General features: G+C 53.1%; 1 protein-coding gene across 2 annotated transcripts in view; it reads right to left on the bottom strand.

Annotated features, from left to right (window-relative positions):
- Positions 1-18,804, bottom strand: part of WHRN (whirlin) — an 86,314-nt gene that overhangs the window by 39,070 nt on the left and 28,440 nt on the right. For both annotated transcript variants that reach the window (XM_040631786.1, XM_040631785.1), the window contains exon 3: positions 14,062-14,187. In XM_040631786.1, the coding sequence (XP_040487720.1) occupies positions 14,062-14,187 (126 nt within the window). The remainder of the gene's footprint in view (positions 1-14,061; positions 14,188-18,804) is intronic.

Raw genomic sequence — 18,804 nt, forward strand, 5'->3', positions numbered from 1 at the left:
TTCAAATCCCAGGCAACTTCAATGTTTGCAATTTATTAAGCACCCCTTCGGAGGCCAGGTCACGAACCCAGCTAAGAGCGCATCTTGAGGGAGGGTGGAGAACGTGGCGCTGTCAGCAGGAGAGGCTGGAACAGCTACCTGGGATGGGCTGGGTTCTCGGGAAAGCATCACCTCCCGGCTCCTTGGGGAAGATGGGCCTCAGCCCAGCTTCATCAGCTGCTGGAGAGTTTCAGAGGCCAGCACAGCCCAGTCTCCCCCATCAGCAACCACACTTGCAGGGTGAGTGAAAATCACCCACACAATTAGAGCTACCGTTTTGGGGGAGATTATCATGTGCTAGGCACTGGGCTTCACACGCATTAGCTCGCTGCATCCTGACAATACAGGACTAAGGGCACAGGTGCTGGTGGTATTTATTTTATTTTATTTTATTTATTTTATTTTATTTATTTTATTTTATTTGATTGCTTGATAGGGAGACGGCACGCATGCTCACGAGCAAGAAAGCCTGGAACCTACAGGAAGCACACTTTCTCTCCCACAGTGCTGGGAAGGGAAGCAAGATACCCACTTTGAGCTGCACACAGCTGGTGGACCCCTGCCCAGGATCGTGAGGCGGCCGCTGTGCCCCTGAGGGAGAGGCAGCCCTGAGGAAAGGCTCTGGAAGGGAATTAAAGCCAGTCCTTTAAGTTGGAGCTCAGCAATCACATGAAAGTTGTTATCCTGCTTCTTGCTGAAAGAGTCAGGGGACTTTCAAGTCCCCACAGCAATGAGGGGCTGCTCTGCCACTGTTCCTCCCAAGCGGGTCCTGGGGGCGCCAAGGCTGGCATGACACTGAGGAACCGGAAGGAACAGCCTTGGGGTTATTCCATCCCGAAGAGGCCACGCAAGACCGGTCCTTCGCTTGGGAGGCAGCCCACGGTGGACATCGCGTCACCGGGGGTCAGAGGAGAGGGCGGGGCCCGTGACCTTGACCAGCCCCTTCCTCGCAAATCACTCTGACTTTTACAGCCTCATTTTTCTCATCCACAAACAGAACTAATGCACGGTTAGACTGAAAACGAGAAATAATTGTTAAAGCCTGTGTTTATTGAATACTTTTATTTGTGTTACGTGCTTTATAAAGATTCTCTGGCTCTGTCCTCCCAACGGCCCAAGAGGTATTATTATCCCAGCTTTGCAGATGAGGGAGCAGAGTCCAGGGAGAGAGAGCGACACAGCCAGTAACTCTGACTCCAGCGTGGTTGCATCGAGCCACCACGTGACACGGTTTGGTAATGATGTCAGAGCTTGGTGCACCGTGGATATGAGAGTGTTTGCTATTGCTATGATTAATTTCCCCCCAAATCACACTTTCATGCTGAAGTACGGCTGTAGCCATAAGTTCTTTTTTAAATAATCTTAAAAATGGAGGTAGACCCATGCCCTCACTTGGGGGCAGCGTGCATCCAATCATCTGGGCCACGGGTCCCCCTTCCTGACCCATGACAGACACTGCTCAGCAATCCTCAGCTCAGCTAAGTATTCTTTCTTGCGGAGCCGGGTTGCAACCATGCGAGTACAAACACTTGCACCGCCGTGCTCATGACACGGCACTAGGAGGCAAGATATTGATCATCTGTCCTTGGGAGCCGAAAGAGCCGACTGCAGATCAGTGACAGAGTATCTGGAGGCAGAGAAAGGTGACAAAGCCCTTCCCGACATCCAAGCAGACCTGCGCTATCAATCCCAGACCTTCAGACTTCTGCGCTCGGCCACGCTGTTGGCAACAGTGTGCAGAGGTGACCACGTGGCCTCCGTGGGCCCCGAGTCTGAATCACCCATTCTCTGCCAGTTAAGAGCGTGCTGTGGGGCGGGCTGCTCAATCTCACCAAGCCTCGGGTTCCTTCGTGCAAAAAACCGGGGATGATGACAATTGGGACAGAACAGCATGACTCAGAAAGCACCCAGAATGGACTGGGTCCACCATGAGTGGTCACTAGGCAACTACTCTCGGACCGTTGTTATTATGCAGACTGTAGAAATAACACTCTGTCCTGTGCTCCTCCCCCAGTTTGCCCGAGAACCACGTTGTAGGGGACAACCTCTTGAAGTCCTGTAAGAGCCTCCGGGGTTGGCCGGAGGGGAGGGAAGGGTGGAAATGGGACTGCTATGACTAAGCGCCAGTCCTGCCTGAGTTCCAATACCAGCTCCTTCACCTCCTAGCTGTGTGACCTTGGCCATGTTACTTAACCTCTCTGGGCCTCAGCTGCCTGTCTCTAAAATGGGGGTGCTACTAGTGCCTCCTACAGGGTCGGACTCAGCGTAGGCACAGCACTCACTGTGCACCCTGGTTGGCCCAAAGGGGGCACTCCCCCAAGCGCTGGTGATTACTATGATTATTACTGTCAAGTAGAAAGAGCCAGAAGACTGCTCTGCCCTAACTTCCTTCCTTCTATGATTATTGTCCCCTATTATGATTATTACTAAACCTCAGGTTGCCGTACCTCCTGCCATTTTCAGCCCGCTTTTACTTAAACGGATTCTGAACAGCCAGAAGCCTCCCCCAGGTTCCAAGTCCAAAAGCACAGCGTGTGGAAACCCTGGGCAGGTGTCGCTAATGTGCTGATGGCTGAGAACCTGGGCAGGAGCTGGGAGGGCTGAGTGCCCGGCCGCCATCACACAGATCCAGGGTTCAAGGGTGGAGAAGCTCACGGGCGAGTTCTGGAGCCAATCCCCAGCCCAGTTCTACCACTTCCTTGCTGTGTGACCTTGAGCAAGTGACGACCTCTTGGAGCCTCCGTTTACTCATCTTTCTGTAAAGGATGATTCCAGCATGGACTTACTGCAGGGGCTGTTTTGGGATTCGTTGGAATATAAAATTCACTGTGTGGGGTGCCGGGCCTAGAATATTCATTCTGTGGATGCTGGCTGTCACCATTTCTCTCCCATGGGCACCGGGAGTCTCTGCTGTCAGCTGTCGCTCACGCCCACTCTGCCCGTTCAACACAATCTCCACGCAGAGCACACAGGGGACCCAGATCCAGGGGCTGTGTCACACGCATCCCGCCAGCACCTGGCACCCACTCCATTGCCGGCAGTGCTCCAACAACACGAGAGACCCACGGCGCCCTGGGGTGCGGGGCTGGGGGCGCGGGATCCAGCCAACAGGGCTCTCTACAGACCCCACTCAAGGAAGACGAGAAAACAGGTGCACTCAGGAGACACTCTGCCCTTTCTCCTTGGCGTGTTTCCCCTCTCTCCGGCAGAAGAAGAGAGAACACAGGCATTCAATCACAGTCCTAAAAAGCAATCATAACAAGAGCGCTAAAATACACTTTGCTCCATGTTTGTGCTTGGATTTTCGGGAGGCCCATCTCAGTGCTCTGAAATGGCAGCAACTTCCTCAAAATCTGATCAATCAGAGATGTCAGGTTTTGAACTAAAAAGGGAAGCAATCTTCTAAAAAGCTGATAGTTGGGTCATCAAAGGAACAGAACGAACAAGAAGAGTCGCTGAGACACTGTGGGTACCACAGGCCAGACAGAAAAAGGTCGGGAAAGACATGCGCGCTGCTGACTGTCGTCATGTTCCGGGGCCGGACGAAGGGAGGACAGGCTGTCACCGCAACCGACTCGGGGTATGACTTGACTTTTCTACAACTACATTTACTAGCAAAGAAAGAAAAGGTAAAGATTTTTTAAAAACACGTATTTCATGTAGCCAAGGTGGTATCTGCCAGGAGTCTATCTTTACAAATAGAAGATATATTAGTAGAGATAGTTTTCACACTATGCAAATAAATTTTTTTTTTAGATCCTGTTTCTGTCTAAACCTCTGCCCGCCGTTGAACACCCACGGGCACATCTTGCCTGTGGCAACTGTTACTATAATGTAATGTTTTAATGGCGATTTCTTCCTCGCTTATTCCTTCTTGTTTATTAATGGGAATTTTTCCTTAGGGAAGAGTTGTTGCTTCTCCCTCGTCTATTTATTTCGTTCTTTACGTAATTACATTAGTAGGATGCATGGCTGTTTCCTGCATTCTCTGGCCACCGGGAGCTCTTCTGATAGGCTGATGGGTTCGGTGATCCCTCCCGCAGCACATTCTTGCTTTGTGGGACCTACCACAGGATGCCCCGGGCTCCTCTCGGACCTTCCCTGCCCAAGACCTGGAATCACCATTTTTACGAAGACTTCTGGTTTGTTTTTTTTTTTTTTTAAGATTTTATTTATTAGAGAGAGAGAGCACAAGCAGGGGTGGGGGGAATGGCGGAGGGAGAGGGAGAAGCAGGCTCCTGGCTGAGCAGGGAGCCCAATGCGGGGCTCGATCCCAGGACCCTGGGATCATGACCTGAGCTGAAGGCTTAACCCACTGAGCCACCCAGGAGCCATGTCCCCCACCCCCAATCTCCGCTCCCCACCCCCAGGCTCCTTTTATTTAGAAAATAGTATTTGGAAATTCAGATCTGGGCACTAGGTGGGGTGTCCCTGCTTCCCACCCTTCTCCATGAATAGAGCAAAGAACTATACATGTGTTAAATCACCCATATACACACACAGCTATATGTCTGTGTCTATTTAGCGGCATGCGCACACATATATATATTGTCTCTTTTTTTGATAAATGTGTCCATATCGATACCTTTGATTCAGTCCCACAAGGTCTATTTCCTACTTCCCTTACTTGTAACGTTTTCTGAAAGTGAGAACTTGGCTCTCCTCATGTGAAACATAGTTGCTTAGCTTTTTAACCCTAGTGCACAAATGAAATAGTTTCAGAATTCCTAATCCATATGCTTTTTGGGGGGGCGGGGGAAGGGCAAAGGGAGAGGGAGAGAGAGAGAGAGAGAGAGAGAATCTCAAGCCAGCTCCACATTCTGTGCTGACCCGAACGCGGGGCTCGATCTCATGACACCGAGATCACGACCTGAGCCAAAATCAAGAGCCAGACGCTTAACCAACTGAGCCACCCAGGTGCCCCCATATGCTTTTGAGAAAAAAAATAAAAAACAACCAAAACCGCCACCCGGAATACGGTGTCTGTGTATAGTTCTCTTTGTCTTTTGCCTTTACAACATCGGTCAAAACAATGTTTTCCAACATTACTTAGCCGAGTGCCTTTCTTCTCCACTCTCTCTCAGTGTGGTGGTGTGAATCCTCGGGGACACAGATTCCTTTGTCTTCGTTTGGCTCAGTCTGCACTCCGTCTATACCCCCACAGCCTGGCTGATTTTTAAAAATTTACATACAGTAAAATCCAGCCTTCGGCGTACGGTTCTGTGGGTTTCGACCAGTGCACGGAGCCACGTGCCCAGCACTGCAGTTCCGTACAGAACCGTCTCCCACGTCTGCTGCCCATTCTGAGAATCCTTCACAAATTCTTGAGGCAAGTCCTTTGTCAAAAACGCGATTAGAACCCATTTTCTTCTCCAACTTTGTGGCTTGTCTTTCCGCTCTCTTGAAAGTGTCTCCCGCAGAGTGCAAGTTTTTAATTTTGATAAAATCCCATTTGCCAAATTCTTCTTTGATGGATCTTGCCTCTGATGTTCTATCTAAAAACTCTTTCTCCGGGTGGCACGGATTTTCTCCTGCGTATTCCCCTAGAAGTCGTCTGGCTTTATCTTCTCCATTTTGAGATCATTTTCACGGAAGGTGCGGAGGTTTGGGTAAAGGTTCGTTTGTTTGCACACAGACATCCAACTGTCCCAGCACCGTTTGTTGAGAGGACTATCCTCTCTCCATTGAATTACCTTTGCGCTTCTGCAAGAATCAGCTAAATGTATTTGCGTAGGTTTATTTCCGGCCTCACTCCTCTGGCCCGTTGATCGATGTGTCTGTCCTCTAATACTGCCCGCACCACCTTGCTTAACGCAGCCTTACAGTAAGTCCCGGCATCAGGGAGCAAGATCTCCAACAGCGCTCTTTGCTTGAGAATCGTTTTGGTTTCCCTAGTTTCTCCGTCTGTCCATTTGAGGGCTCAGAATCAGCTTGTAAATATCCACAAAAAAGCCTACCAGAATTGGAAATGGGGATTGCACTGAATCCGGATCAAATGAGAGAGACCTGACATCTCAATCACACGGAGCCTTCCTGTCCACGAACACAGTGTCTCTCTCCATTTATTTACGTCTTTTTTGTTTTGCACTTGTCAGCGTACAAATATGACACGTGTTTTGTTATGTATACCCGAGGACGTTCGGGTGCTACCCTAAACTGTATTTATGAATTCTGAATCCCAGTAATTCATTGTCAGCTTACAGAAATACAACGGATTTTTGTAGGCTGACTTTCTTTTTTTTTTTTTAAAGATTATTTATTTATTTATTTGACAAAGAGAGAGACAGCCAGCGAGAGAGGGAACACAAGCAGGGGGAGTGGGAGAGGAAGAAGCAGGCTCATAGCAGAGGAGCCTGATGTGGGGCTCGATCCCACAACGCCGGGATCACGCCCTGAGCCGAAGGCAGACGCTTAACCGCTGTGCCACCCAGGCGCCCCTTGTAGGCTGACTTTCTTATCATTCCACCTTGCTAAATTCATTTTATTGGTTCTAGGAGCTTTTTTGGAGATTCTTTGGAAATTCCCACATAGACGATCAGTCTTTGTAAATAGGGTCGCATGTCTTCTTTCCATATCTGTGTGCCTTTTATTTCTGTTTATTGACTCACTGCACTGATGACAACTTCTTGAATGATACCGAATGGGAGTGGTGAGAGAAGACATTTTTGCCTCGTTTCAATCTTAGAAGAAAGCACTTAGTAGAAAGCCTTTTTCTCTCTTAGAAGATAGCTTTGTGGTAGATGCTTACGAGCTGATTCTCACCACTAGTACGTTTAGCTGGAGGTTTGTGCGGATATGCCCGTCATCGAGGCAAGGAAGTTCCCTTTGATTCCTGGTGTGCTGAGAGTTTTTATCGTAACTGGACATCGAACTTAGTTAAATGTTTTTTCCGTGCATATTTTTTTTTCCCTTTAGTCTGCTAGTAACATTGATTTTCACACGTCGATCCAGCCTTGCATTCCTTGGATAAACGAATCCCCACTTGGTCATGGTAGATATCCCTTTTATAGACTGAATTTGATTTGCTAATATTTTGTTGAGTATTTTTTGCACTCAACATATCCTGAAGGGTAGTGGTCAGTGGTTTTCTTGCAATGCATGTGTTTGGTCATGGTATTACATGGCGTTGGCCTCACAAAATGGGCTGGGAAGCACGGTCTCTTTTTTTGGGGGGGGGGATTTATTTGTTTATGAGAGAGAGTAAGTGGGGCGGAGGGGCTGAGAGAGAGGGAGAGAGAGAATCTCAAGCAGACTCCCTGCTGGGCACAGAGCCCAATCCAGGGTTCGATCTCACAACCCTGAGACCATGACCTGAGCTGAAACCAAGAGCTGGACCCCCAACCGACCGAGCCACACAGGCGGCCCGCATTGTCTCATCTTTTATTTCCAGGAAGAGACGGCATAGTACTTTTTTTCCCTTAACTGTTCAAAAAGGTTCATTAGTGAAAGCATTCAGACCTGAGTTTTCTACTTTGGACGGTTTTTGAATACAAATTCAAGTGTTCTGACACGTACACAGAACTCCAGGTTTTTCTATATTTCTGAGTGTTCATAGTTTACATCTTTCAAGAAATTGGTCTATTCATCTAAGTTGTAGAATTTATAGGCTGAGAATTATTGTAATGTGCCCTAATTATCTAAGATTTTTTCAACTGTCAGTAATTACATAAATATGAATATTCAATTTTTTCCTATCTCATTTGGACTGCCGTAAAAATCAGCCACCATCACAAATAAAAATACCCTTAGGGGGGCGCCTGGGTGGCACAGCGGTTAAGCGTCTGCCTTCGGCTCAGGGCGTGATCCCGGCGTTGTGGGATCGAGCCCCACATCAGGCTCCTCTGCTATGAGCCTGCTTCTTCCTCTCCCACTCCCCCTGCTTGTGTTCCCTCTCTCGCTGGCTATCTCTATCTCTGTCAAATAAATAAATAAAATCTTTAAAAAAAAAATACCCTTAGAGGATCCTTATCAAACAGGTACTGCATAGTAGCCATGCCCCTTCCCCCCCCCCCCCAAGAATAAGCAGGAAGCAGCCTTGGAGAGTTTGGCACGCTCATTCTTCTCTCCCAGCAGAACTATTGCAGGGAAGCACGGGGACATAGTCAGCTGGCAAGGCCAAACTGCCCAATGATGTAGGTAGGGATTCTGTGCGGGGGTCCCGGCCTACCTCTCCATGACCCTCAGCCGGTCCCTTCCCCTCCTGCTGGCTCTCAGCATCCCCATGTATAAAATGGAAAGTTGGGGGCTGCAATCTGTCCGCATAGATGGGTTCCTGCCACCTGATGCCCATGGGACCCCTGTGATGAGCAGACCCCACCGTGGGCCATGGCTGTTACTCGACTCCTTCAACACAAAGGCAAGCCTCTCGGACGGAAAGGGTCTGACTGCTCAGCCCACATCCCAGGCGAGTGTGAAGACCACGAACACTTCCTAGTGGGATCTGATCCTTTAAAAAAAAAAATGCAGGCTCTGTGCTGTGTTCAGGCCAGAACGCAAATGAAACTAGCGGTCAAGATAGGAGCTTTGGGGTCAAAAGATCTGGTTCAGGGCCTTCCTCGGCCACACTCACTCCTTCATTGAAGAAATATTTCCTAAACACCTGTGTGCCAGCCTCTGTCATGGGCGGGGAGACGAAGTGTTTAAAGAACGAGCAGGCTCTGCTCCACAGAGAGAGTCGTGAAATAAATACTCCCAATTTACGAAGGGATGAAAGAGTTCTCGCTCCCCCCCACCCCGAGCTGTGGCGAGGGTCCAGGGGTGACGCGGGTAGATCACCTGCTTGCTATTGGTGGGTGCTCGTCAAAGGGGTGCCGCCCAAGCCCAGTCTGGAGAGGGAGAGTCGGGAGAACAGACACTGGCAAGGCCCGTCCGAGGAGGGGCCACCCCAGCCCATGCGGCTTCCCCAGTGCAGCCGACACTCGGTGTGGGCTCCGGCGAAGCCCAGCCTACAGGGCTGGTCTGCAAAGCAGCAGGCTGTCCCTAGCCACGGAGACACCGAAGCCGCACGAGACACGTGTCCCACAGCCACAAGCATTGGAGTGATGACCCAAAACGTGGGACACTCTTGGGAAGAGAGATCCTGCCAGAGGAACCCCAGCCAGGATGGCAGCCTACTCCTACCGGCGGCAACGACATGGGCCTCCCACCCTGGCCTGACCTCAGGGGTGAAGGCTGTGCGGCCAGGCAGCCTCCAGACAACTGCACTGGGCTTGAGAAGCTTGGTGACTTCTGAGAAGGACACACGTCCTTCATTTCCTCTCTCTGCATTCTTCCGTTATCTGGTCAAGCTAGGGCACTAGGGACGCGACAGCAAAGCACGTGGCCTCTGCAGGGCCTGAGGGGCCAGGGCCCCAGATCCCTGTGTGACCCTGACCAAGTTACTGCCCGTCTCTGAGCCTCAGTTGTTCATCTATTAAACTGCACTCTTGATGCCCACCATGGGGCTACCGGGAGGACTACGTAGGAGTGTATCCTACGGGGTCGAGCGCAGTGCCTGATTCATAATAACTGCTTACTAAATAGCAACTGCCATCATTATTATTATTTTAACTGCCAGTCGATCTGGCTGTCCTCAAAGGAACAAATAGGGTTTTATGGTCCGTTCTGCGGTGGGGGCTAGAAGCTGGGGGTGGGGGGGAGGTAGGTGCAAAGGAACAAGAGAGGTCTAAAGGTAAGTGCTGAAGGGGGAGTTAGCCCCTGCCGGGAGGGTGGGACGGCTCCGCGCTCCACCCCAGCCACCCCCAGGGTAAGCGCTGGGAAGTGCCTGACCTCCTCCTGAGAGCCTCTCCCCCTGGTACTTGACTTGCCCGCCCCTGGCCTCAGAAGCGGAGTGAGCAGATGGAGGCCAGGCAGAGAGGAGGCAGCGTTTCCACCCCGGGAAAGCTCTGCACAGCAGCAAGGAGCCCTATTGACAAATAAAGCCTGTTCTTGGCTCCGCCACCCACCAAGCCAGGCCCCTTTATTCCATGTCATTCTGCCTGATTCCTGACAGTGCATTGGCAATACACGGAATTCATCAGTCCTGGAGGCCCGAGCGAGTGTGGGCAGGTGCTAGCACATTCGAGGGAACTTGGAGGGGGGACGTGAGGTGGTGGCAGCGAATGTAAAGTGCTTTACTGTGGCGGGGACCGAGGCAGGAAAGGCCTCTTCCGGAGGTGGGCAGTTTCTGAGCAAATAAAGCCTCTGACTTGCCTGCCACCGGGTAGCAAGCTGAAGTGACCGGAAAACTTCCACGGAATTATTTTTCTGCTGCCTTGTTTCAAAACGGGCATGGCCCTACTGTGGCTGCTTTCATGCTTATAAAAGTAGTATTCGCGCCATCGAGAGCCCACGCGGGGATGTAAAGAACAGTGGAACTCGCCCCCGGTCTTACCGCCTTCGGATAACCAGCTGACATGTCGGTAACTGGGCCGTGTGGCTGTTTCTCCCGTTCTCTGCGCATATTTTTACACACATCTACGGTCTGAGTGAGATCCTCTTAGGTCAGCGGTTTTGCAGCCTGTGTTCCCCACTTAATAATAGACCTTGGACATCCTTCCGTCACTAACTGCGGATTCTGAACATCATCTTTTCACGGCTGCACGGTCTTGGGTGAATCACACACCCTGGGTGATCGGGCTCTGTTCACTCTGTCAGCATCATCTGGCCCCTTCTCCCCACGTGGCCCTCTGCACTCAACCACACGGGCCTTCCTCTGCCTCCGGGCACATTTCACACCATTTACTTAAGCGTTTGCTATTCTTTCTGCCTGGAATACTCATTTCCTCCTTCACATCAGTAATTTTCTTCCCTTCTTTCAAATTTCAACTGAAATGTTTCTTCCTCCAGGAAGCCTTCCCAGATATCCAAGATCAGAGCCGATCTCCACCCACACGGTTCCATGTGCTTTGCCCTCTTGTTACTTATCCTGATTGTAATTAAACAATTGAGTAATTCCACCCCGCCCCGCCCCATCTTCCCACTAGAAAGTAAGCTCCTAGAGATCAGAGACTCCATCTGTCTTGCTCAGCTCAGAAGCCACAGGGTGAGCACTGTGTCTGACACACAGGCATCCTTAGCATATACTTGCTGATTTAAACGAAGGAAGGGAAGGAGGGGCAGCCATGGACACTCACTGTCATTATGTAATGTCCCCTCCCTCCCGCCTTCCCACTCTCCTTCCGCCCTTCCCTCCTCATAAGACACCTGCCGGTGGGCTACCTGTTTCGGCGTCTCTCTGTGGCTATGGGGGCCTGCAGGTGAAGGGGGACAAAGTATGGAATGTGCTCATACGTTTCCTGTCACGTCATCACACAGCACTCTCTCTGCGAGAGAGGAAAACTGCTCTCAGGCCTCAGGAAGAGGAATAACCAGGCTTCTCAAGCACAGGTGATCTGTTTTCATCTCACGGACATCTCTGACCTACTTCCCTCTTTGAACTGGCTGCCAGGAAGCTCAGGGCCAAATCTCTGTCCTGCCTTTAGTGAGTGTTCTGGGAAAGACCCTCACCTTGGCTTCAACTCTTTTCTCTCAGCCCCCCTATACCTTCTCCCCAATCTCCTCACTCATTCATTATTTTAAAAAATCTTTGTTCAGTGCTGAGAAGCTATCACTCATCTTTTTTGAAATTGGGGGTGAGTGGGGAATAAATGGAATTAAAACTGCCCACAGGCCAAATGCAATGTGGTAGGCTGAATAAAATAGACCACATTAGCAGAAAAACTGGTGACCTTGAAGAAAGTGTGTGGTTTGTTGAATAGCATGGTACCAACATCAGTTTCTCGGCCTCGACAGACCTACCGTGGTTATTACATATGATGTTGATATTAGGAGAAGCTGGATGAAGGACAAATGGGAAATCCCTTTGTGACTTCTCAGTAAATCTAAAATTAAATCTAAAAATAATGAGCTTCTTAAATAAAATGGGTGCACAGGCTACTGGGAGATTGTTTCCTCCCGGGAGTCCCTTCGAGGTGTCGTCTTTACCTGAGAACACGGCATGCGCTCTGGGGACCCGGGGGCGTTTCAGAATCAACCAGACCCATTCAATGTTTGTGGAGCTGCTACCATCAGCCCAGCTGGCCAGGTGCCGAGCATGGTTCTAGAACCAGAATCCCGATCCCCGCGTGGGAATCCCAGCTTTGCCTCGTACAAGCTGTATGACGCTCTGGGTCTCAGCTGCTGCACCTGTAAAATGGGCTCACCCGAGAAGCCGCTCTCATGGGGTGTGTGGGTGTGAGGTTTAATGGCATAAAGCAGAAAGAGGAGCCTGTCTCAGGCTATTGAGCAGAATGGTGGCTTATCACCAGCATATATTTCTTTCTCGCAGGTCTAGAGGCTGGAAGTCTGGGGCCAGGGGTCAACATGGTCAGGTTCTGGTGGGGACCCTCTTGCCGGCTGCAGACTGCCCACTTCTTGCGTCCCCACTTGTGGGGAAGGAGCTCTGTGGGGGACCCTCTAAGAAGGACACGAATCCCATTTGCAAGGCTCCACCCTCATGACCTAAGGCCATGATGTTGGGGGGGTTAGGGATTCCACAGATGAATGTGGGGGACACAAGCATTCCGTCCCTAACAGCGACACTCAATAAATTTAACCTTTATTATTAGTGTCATCGTCAGCTCGTTCCTCCTTTCATCCTTTCAACAATCCTGAGAAAGACGTGTTATTTATGATGCTTATCTGCGCAAGGGCAGGGAAGCGTGGACAGGTGCAGGGGCTCTCCAGGGTCACCCAGCTACGAAAGCAAACACAGCAAAGCTGGGATTTGAACCCAGTCTTCTGGACTCCAAACTCAGAGCTCTTCCAACTGCATCGTATGTCCTAAAAGAAGCTGACAGATGCCCCCTCTGTCGACCACTCCCACCCTGACACCACGACACGGCACAGGGCATCTCCTAAGCACCACTCTGCTCTGACCTTGACCTTTTCACGGCCTTTTCTTCTCCTCTGCATTGAGAATCAGGTGCCCCCACATTAGTGGGGCGTTCAAGGCCCTCTGCTACGAAGACAATCTCGTGTTTCGTTCCCCGGCCATGTGGTTACCCACGGTCAAACCTTCTGGCTCCCTCAGGGACACCCTCTTCCTCCCCAGCCCCTCTACCCCCAACCCGTCTCATTCTGCAAGGTAGGCTCCGACGCCACCTGGCCCAAGGTCACCACTCCCATCGCTGCTGCCCTGGCTTTCCTGCCATCAGGATTTAGCCCAAACACACACTGCCATTTATTTAGCTGATCTGTCTCCTGGGCCCAAGGTCCTTGTCCCTGCCTCGCTCCCTGTCACCACCCCCCCAAAGCCCCGAGCAAGTTCTAGCAGCGGGGCGGTACAGCGTGGCGGCTAAGGCCATGGGCTGTGGAACAGACACGGCCTGGGCTCAGTCCTGCTCTGCAACGTCAGCGGCGTGACCTTGGCAAGTCGCTTTCACCTTCTCTACGTGTCCACCTCACCAACTGGAAAATGTGGGTCACAGCCAACCCCCCGCAAGGGGCAGCCTGAGGGTTTAATGACATATGTGTGAAGTCAACTCCCAGGACCTGGCACACAGCTAGCCTTCTCTAAAGCATGTGCTAACGATACTATTTCAGTCATCGTGGGTTGCCCTGATGGACTGGCAGCCGGCAGCTGTGGGGTACAAGCCCAAGCCAGCTCCCGCTTTCTCCACGCCTCCTTCTCCGTGCTCCACCATAAACCTGAGGTCGGGGCCACTGAAGCCCCCGGCACTGCTGGCAAAACAGTAGTCACGAAGAGCTCAGCTGGCCTGCGGCCCCACGTGGGAGGCTGCCCTGCTCCAAGGACTGCTGGGAGATGGGCTCGGGAGGTCGGGGGACGGCCCCTACTGCTTGCTCTCGGCTGCGAATTGGAGGCATGCAGCCAGGGGGGCTCCCAGCAGTGACCAGTCCTCAAAGCGGGTGGGTGCTGACTGCCCCGCAGCAGGTCTGAGCGAAATCAGCTGCAAAGAGCTCCACACACAGCTTCTTCCCTTCCTCGGCCCCGCGCATGCAGCCCTGGCGCCCATCCCCTCCCGTGGGAGTTGGGCCGCTCACCTTGAGTCCGCTGCTTTCCGCTTCTGAGCCCGGGTCCACGCCGGTGACGTAAATGCCCAGGCCGTACTCGGCTCCCCCGCGGATTGTGAGGCCCAGGGACCGGCCGTCCCCCAGCACCAGGTTCACCTGCAGGAGGGACAAGAGATTGCTATTCGAGGGCCTGGAGGGTGACAAGAATGTTGTGGGGGGCAGCACAGCAGGCTCTGAAGTCCTTGGTATACCCCAAAGGGCACACCGATTCAGGCCTGGAACATTCCAGATCCCCTGCCCCAGCTCTGCCTCCAACTTGCTGAGTGACTTTGGGGAAGTCCCTCTCCCTCCTGGGGCCACAGCTGTAAGTACAGGAAAAGAAAGGTGATGAAGGAGGTGACCTCTAGAGATCCCTAGAGTGACACGACTCTCCACATGTGCTCCACACTGTGGGGACCACAGACCCCCAGCTGCCCTTCACCACACCAGTCAGCCAGGGGGAACCCGCCCTGGCCCCAGGCTCCTTCACCTTCCATCTTCCTTAGGGTCAAGGCTAAGTCCACTCCGCCTCCCTGGGGATCTCCCACCAGCCAGAGGTTCCCTGCCTCCCCCAGGAGTCTTCTGCTCTGCCACCCATCCCAGCAGCCCTCGGCAGTGTGGCCTCAGCTGTCCTTCCTTCTAGAAACACAGGGAGCACCTGCCGAATGAGGGCCCAGGGCTGGGCCAGGGGACCAAGAGACGACCCAGACCCAGTCCTGCTCCCGAGGGTCTCAGCAGAAGGGCACAGAGACCAGGAAGCAGAACAGGACAGTGTGATCAGAGCGTGACGGGGTGGCTCAGGGGCCACGACGATGCACAGAAGGTGCAAGGCCCTGGCTGGGGGCGAGGGTGGTGGTTGGGGGGCTTCCCAGAGAAGGTGACATCTCTGATGAGACTGGAGGGTGAACAGGAGTCAAACTGCCCGATGGGGGAGCCCGCTGTGTGACTTCGGGCAAGTCACTTAATCTCTCTGTGCCTCAGCCTCCTCACCTACAAAAGGAGGATGAAAATAAGCTTATAAAAAATAGGCTTATAAGAGACCTACGGAAAGGGTCACATTAAGAGATGACCACAGGCTAGTTTCCGGCGCACAGCGAATCTTGATAAACGTTAGCCACAGTTGGCTCCATTTTGCAGGTGACAAAACCAGACAAGGCCGCACAGCCACGGTTGACTCCTGCAGGCTGGCGGACGGTGGCCCGGAGAGAGCCCAACAGACCGAGTGCCTCTTGGGCGCTGCGTTCTAGGACCGCAGGCTCTGGGGGTGGCCCCAGCCCCTTCAGGCCAGAGTCGGCTCTGGGTTTGCTCGTCCGACAGGAAGACCACATCAGAAAGGAGAGCATCTATGAGGTCCACGACGCTCTCAGGGGGCACTTGGGAATGATCCCCCAGAAGTGTCGGCGAGATGGACGTGCTGGAAACGGCAGGCTCTGAGGACGGGCTAGACAACCCAGCCCTTGTGATCTGCCCCTCCCGGCCCAGCACAGCACCGCAGCCTGGACAGCTGCGAGGTGACGTGGGTTCGAGGCCCGCCCTGTTTGCTAGCACGCGCGGGTCTGGGCCCCCAGGGGGTGACAGTGTGCTGGTTACGGGTGCAGGCTCCGGAGCCAAACGGCTGGAGGGTCATCCCAGCAGCAACACTAGCTGGGTGTGCTACCCCGTGCGGAGGCCTCTCTTATCCTCCACGAAGACAGGGAGTGCACTCACACCACTTTACTGCATCATTGTTAGAGGCGAGGGGTCCGCACACTTGGAGCGCCTGGCATTGTGTCCTGCACAGCGGAGGCACTCAGAAAACGCTGGCTGTTGGTCTTATCTTCCCGGTGGCCCTCGCCGACCAGTCCTGAGGCTCGCTTGCACAGACAGGGGTGCCCTGGAAAGAAGGCCGAGGGGTCCTTCCCAAGGCTGCTGCCTCAGAGGCTGAGTCGGGCCGTGCAGTTGAGCTGTGGCTGCTGTTCGCTCCACTCGCTCACCTGGCCCCCAGTCTGGGCCAGGCCTCGTGCTGGGCACAGGATCACAGGAGCATGGGATGGGGTCCCCGTCCCCAGGACGGGGAGTGGTGGCGGCTGGTCGCTCACGGCTGAGTCCCTGCCAGGAGCTGCCTCCCCCCGCAACAGCTCACATCCAGGGACCGGGAGAAGAGGGCAGGCGAAAGCCCCACCCCTGCCTCAATTCAGGACAACCCTGCAGGCCCAGCACACCCCCAGCGCTGCCGTGGGACCGGCCGAGGCCTGGGCGGGGCTGGCATCACAGCCACTGCGCCCCCGGCCTAGCCCCGTGTCGCCCATGCCCCATTACCAGCGCTGAACCCAGAGCACTGCCCTGCTGTGGAGATAAATGGCCACACACTTAATAGCTTCAAACAGCTCAGATTTATTGTTACAAGTTCTGGAGATCAGAAGTCCAAAGTGAGTCGACAAGACAGCATTCCTTCCAGAGGCTCCTGAGGGGGGAATGTTTCCTTGCCTTTCCTAGCTTCCAGAGACCACCTGCCTTTGGCTCATGACCCCTTCTTCTAACTTCAAAGCCAGTGGGGCAGCACCTTCCCACCTCTCTCTGCTCTGGGCAGGACACCCCCTTTTTCTGACTCGTTCCCTCCTGCCTCCCCTGTGACTGCACTGGGCCCACCTAGAGAATACAGGAGACCCTCTCCATCTCAAGAGCCTGAACTTACCCACCTCGGCAAAGTGTCTTTGGCCACGGAAGGGGGCATCTTCCCAGGCTTCAGGGAAGAGGCGGTGGGAGTCTCGGGTCATCATTCTGTCTACCACAGGCACTCCCCTAGAGACCTCCTCAGGGAAATCTTGGTCTCAGAGTCCATTCTGGGGAGCCCGACCTCAGGCAGAGTATCCCTGAAATATGACCTCCAAGCTGTGAAGGCCTAGGGGGTCAGCCAGGGAAAGGGGGAGGGAAGACAAGTATTCTGGGGGCAGGAAGGAGTGCAAAAGCTCAGAACCTGGACGGAGCACAGCCCCCAGGAGTCCCACAGGGTTCTGTGTGACTAAAGCAAGGCGGGGAGGGGACAAGATAAGCCAGTGCGGGGCCATGAGCCAGGCCGAGAAGCCTGGGCTTGAGGCAAAAGAGAGACCTGCTCAGATTCATTCAGATTTTAGGAAGACTACTGGCCCACAGAGGAGACTGCTTCCTGGAGATCCTTCAGGAGAGGGTGTGCACCTTGAGACGGTGGTGGGGTAGGGGTGGGGGAGGCAGGGCTCAGACCTTCGGGAGACTGGCTGAGGACGGCGTGTGCAGCTCCCACCCGGATCCCCTGCCAGCAGAATGCATCCCTTCCTCCATGCTCTGCCTTCAGGGCCTGGGGTCCACACGCCAAGGCTCCAGCCCAGCTCATGGGGTGGCTTGGAGTCAGTCCCTCCCCTCTCCGACCTGGGCTCTCCAGCTCCAAGCCCAGAAGATTCTGGGAGGAGAGAGCCAAGAGGAGCCCCACGACAGCCAGATGGCAGCGGCTGTCTGCGGCAGCCCCCTCGGAACACTGAGGATGGAAACAAACCTCCCCGCCTCCCCACCACCTCCCCGTAAATCCGTTACATGGGAGTAAAATGGAGCTTGTATCACAGAGCTGTAATAACAGTCCTATCAACCACGGGGTAATCTGCCTCAGTCACTTGCTGGAATTCAACCAGCGTTTGACAGGAAAGAAATTCACCTATGGGAAAGGGCACTGAGCTGCACAGCGAGAACGCCACTCCCACCGATAATATGAACAACTCATTAATTAGTCACTAAACGTACTGAGTATTTCCTGAATCCCAGGCACTGGTTGCATTACCCCATTTAATCCTTTCTCTTCCTTTGTGGTTTCTACTATTATGCCCATTTTCCCGATGAGGACGCTGAGGCAGGAGGGGTGAAATGACATGGCCAAGGCCACACGGTCAGCAGCTGGCCAGCCTAGGCATTTAACCAGCATGCTGTGCTGCCTCCTCACAGCCCCGGGTTCAAATCCTGAGTCTGCACTTTACTCCTGGGAAACCAGGGGGCAGGGCCCACTTCTCTGATTCTCAGTTTTCCCCGTCAGTAAATTGAAAATTGAACAACATACCTGGGACAGGCACTGCCGCCACCCTGCCTTCCTGCCTTGCTCTAGAACCCTGACCCTATCCAGGAAGCAACAGAGCAGCCCCCGAAGATGAAGTCAGTCTGGGTCAACTCCATTCCCCTCTGCCAGGGACATGGGTAATCTGGGCCAGTTCTAGCCAACGGACATGATGGAGGACGTCTGCTGATGGATGCTGGGAGCGATGCTCCCCTCAGAGAAGAAAGAGGCATAGGCACAGGATGAGAAGGGCCTTCTGCCTGCCTGCCCCGCTTCCACTCTGCTTTGGACACAGCTGTAATGGCAGGAGCAGCAGCTGCCATTCTGCAGCTATGAAGCAACAAGCCAAAGACAAAAGCCAACAAGAGGAAGGACAGACTCACCAACAAACCATATCTGGGGCCACCTAACCCCACTCCTCAAGGCGTCCTGTAGCCTGGACATTCAGCCCCAGGCAGGGTGGATATATGCACGATGACTCCTTCATGGACCTCAGATCTTATGTCATCTTCTCAATGAGGCCCTCCCTGGCCCTCCCTAGAATTATTCCACTCATACACCGTCCCCATGACTTTTCTTGTGTATCCCATTTACTATATACTATACATCACTTATTTGAACACACACACACACACACACACACACACACACAGAGGAACATAAGCCTTTGAAGGCCATTC

Source organism: Ursus maritimus, unplaced genomic scaffold, assembly GCF_017311325.1.
Source record: "Ursus maritimus isolate PB19 unplaced genomic scaffold, ASM1731132v1 scaffold_17, whole genome shotgun sequence".
NCBI classification, from domain to species: domain Eukaryota; kingdom Metazoa; phylum Chordata; class Mammalia; order Carnivora; family Ursidae; genus Ursus; species Ursus maritimus.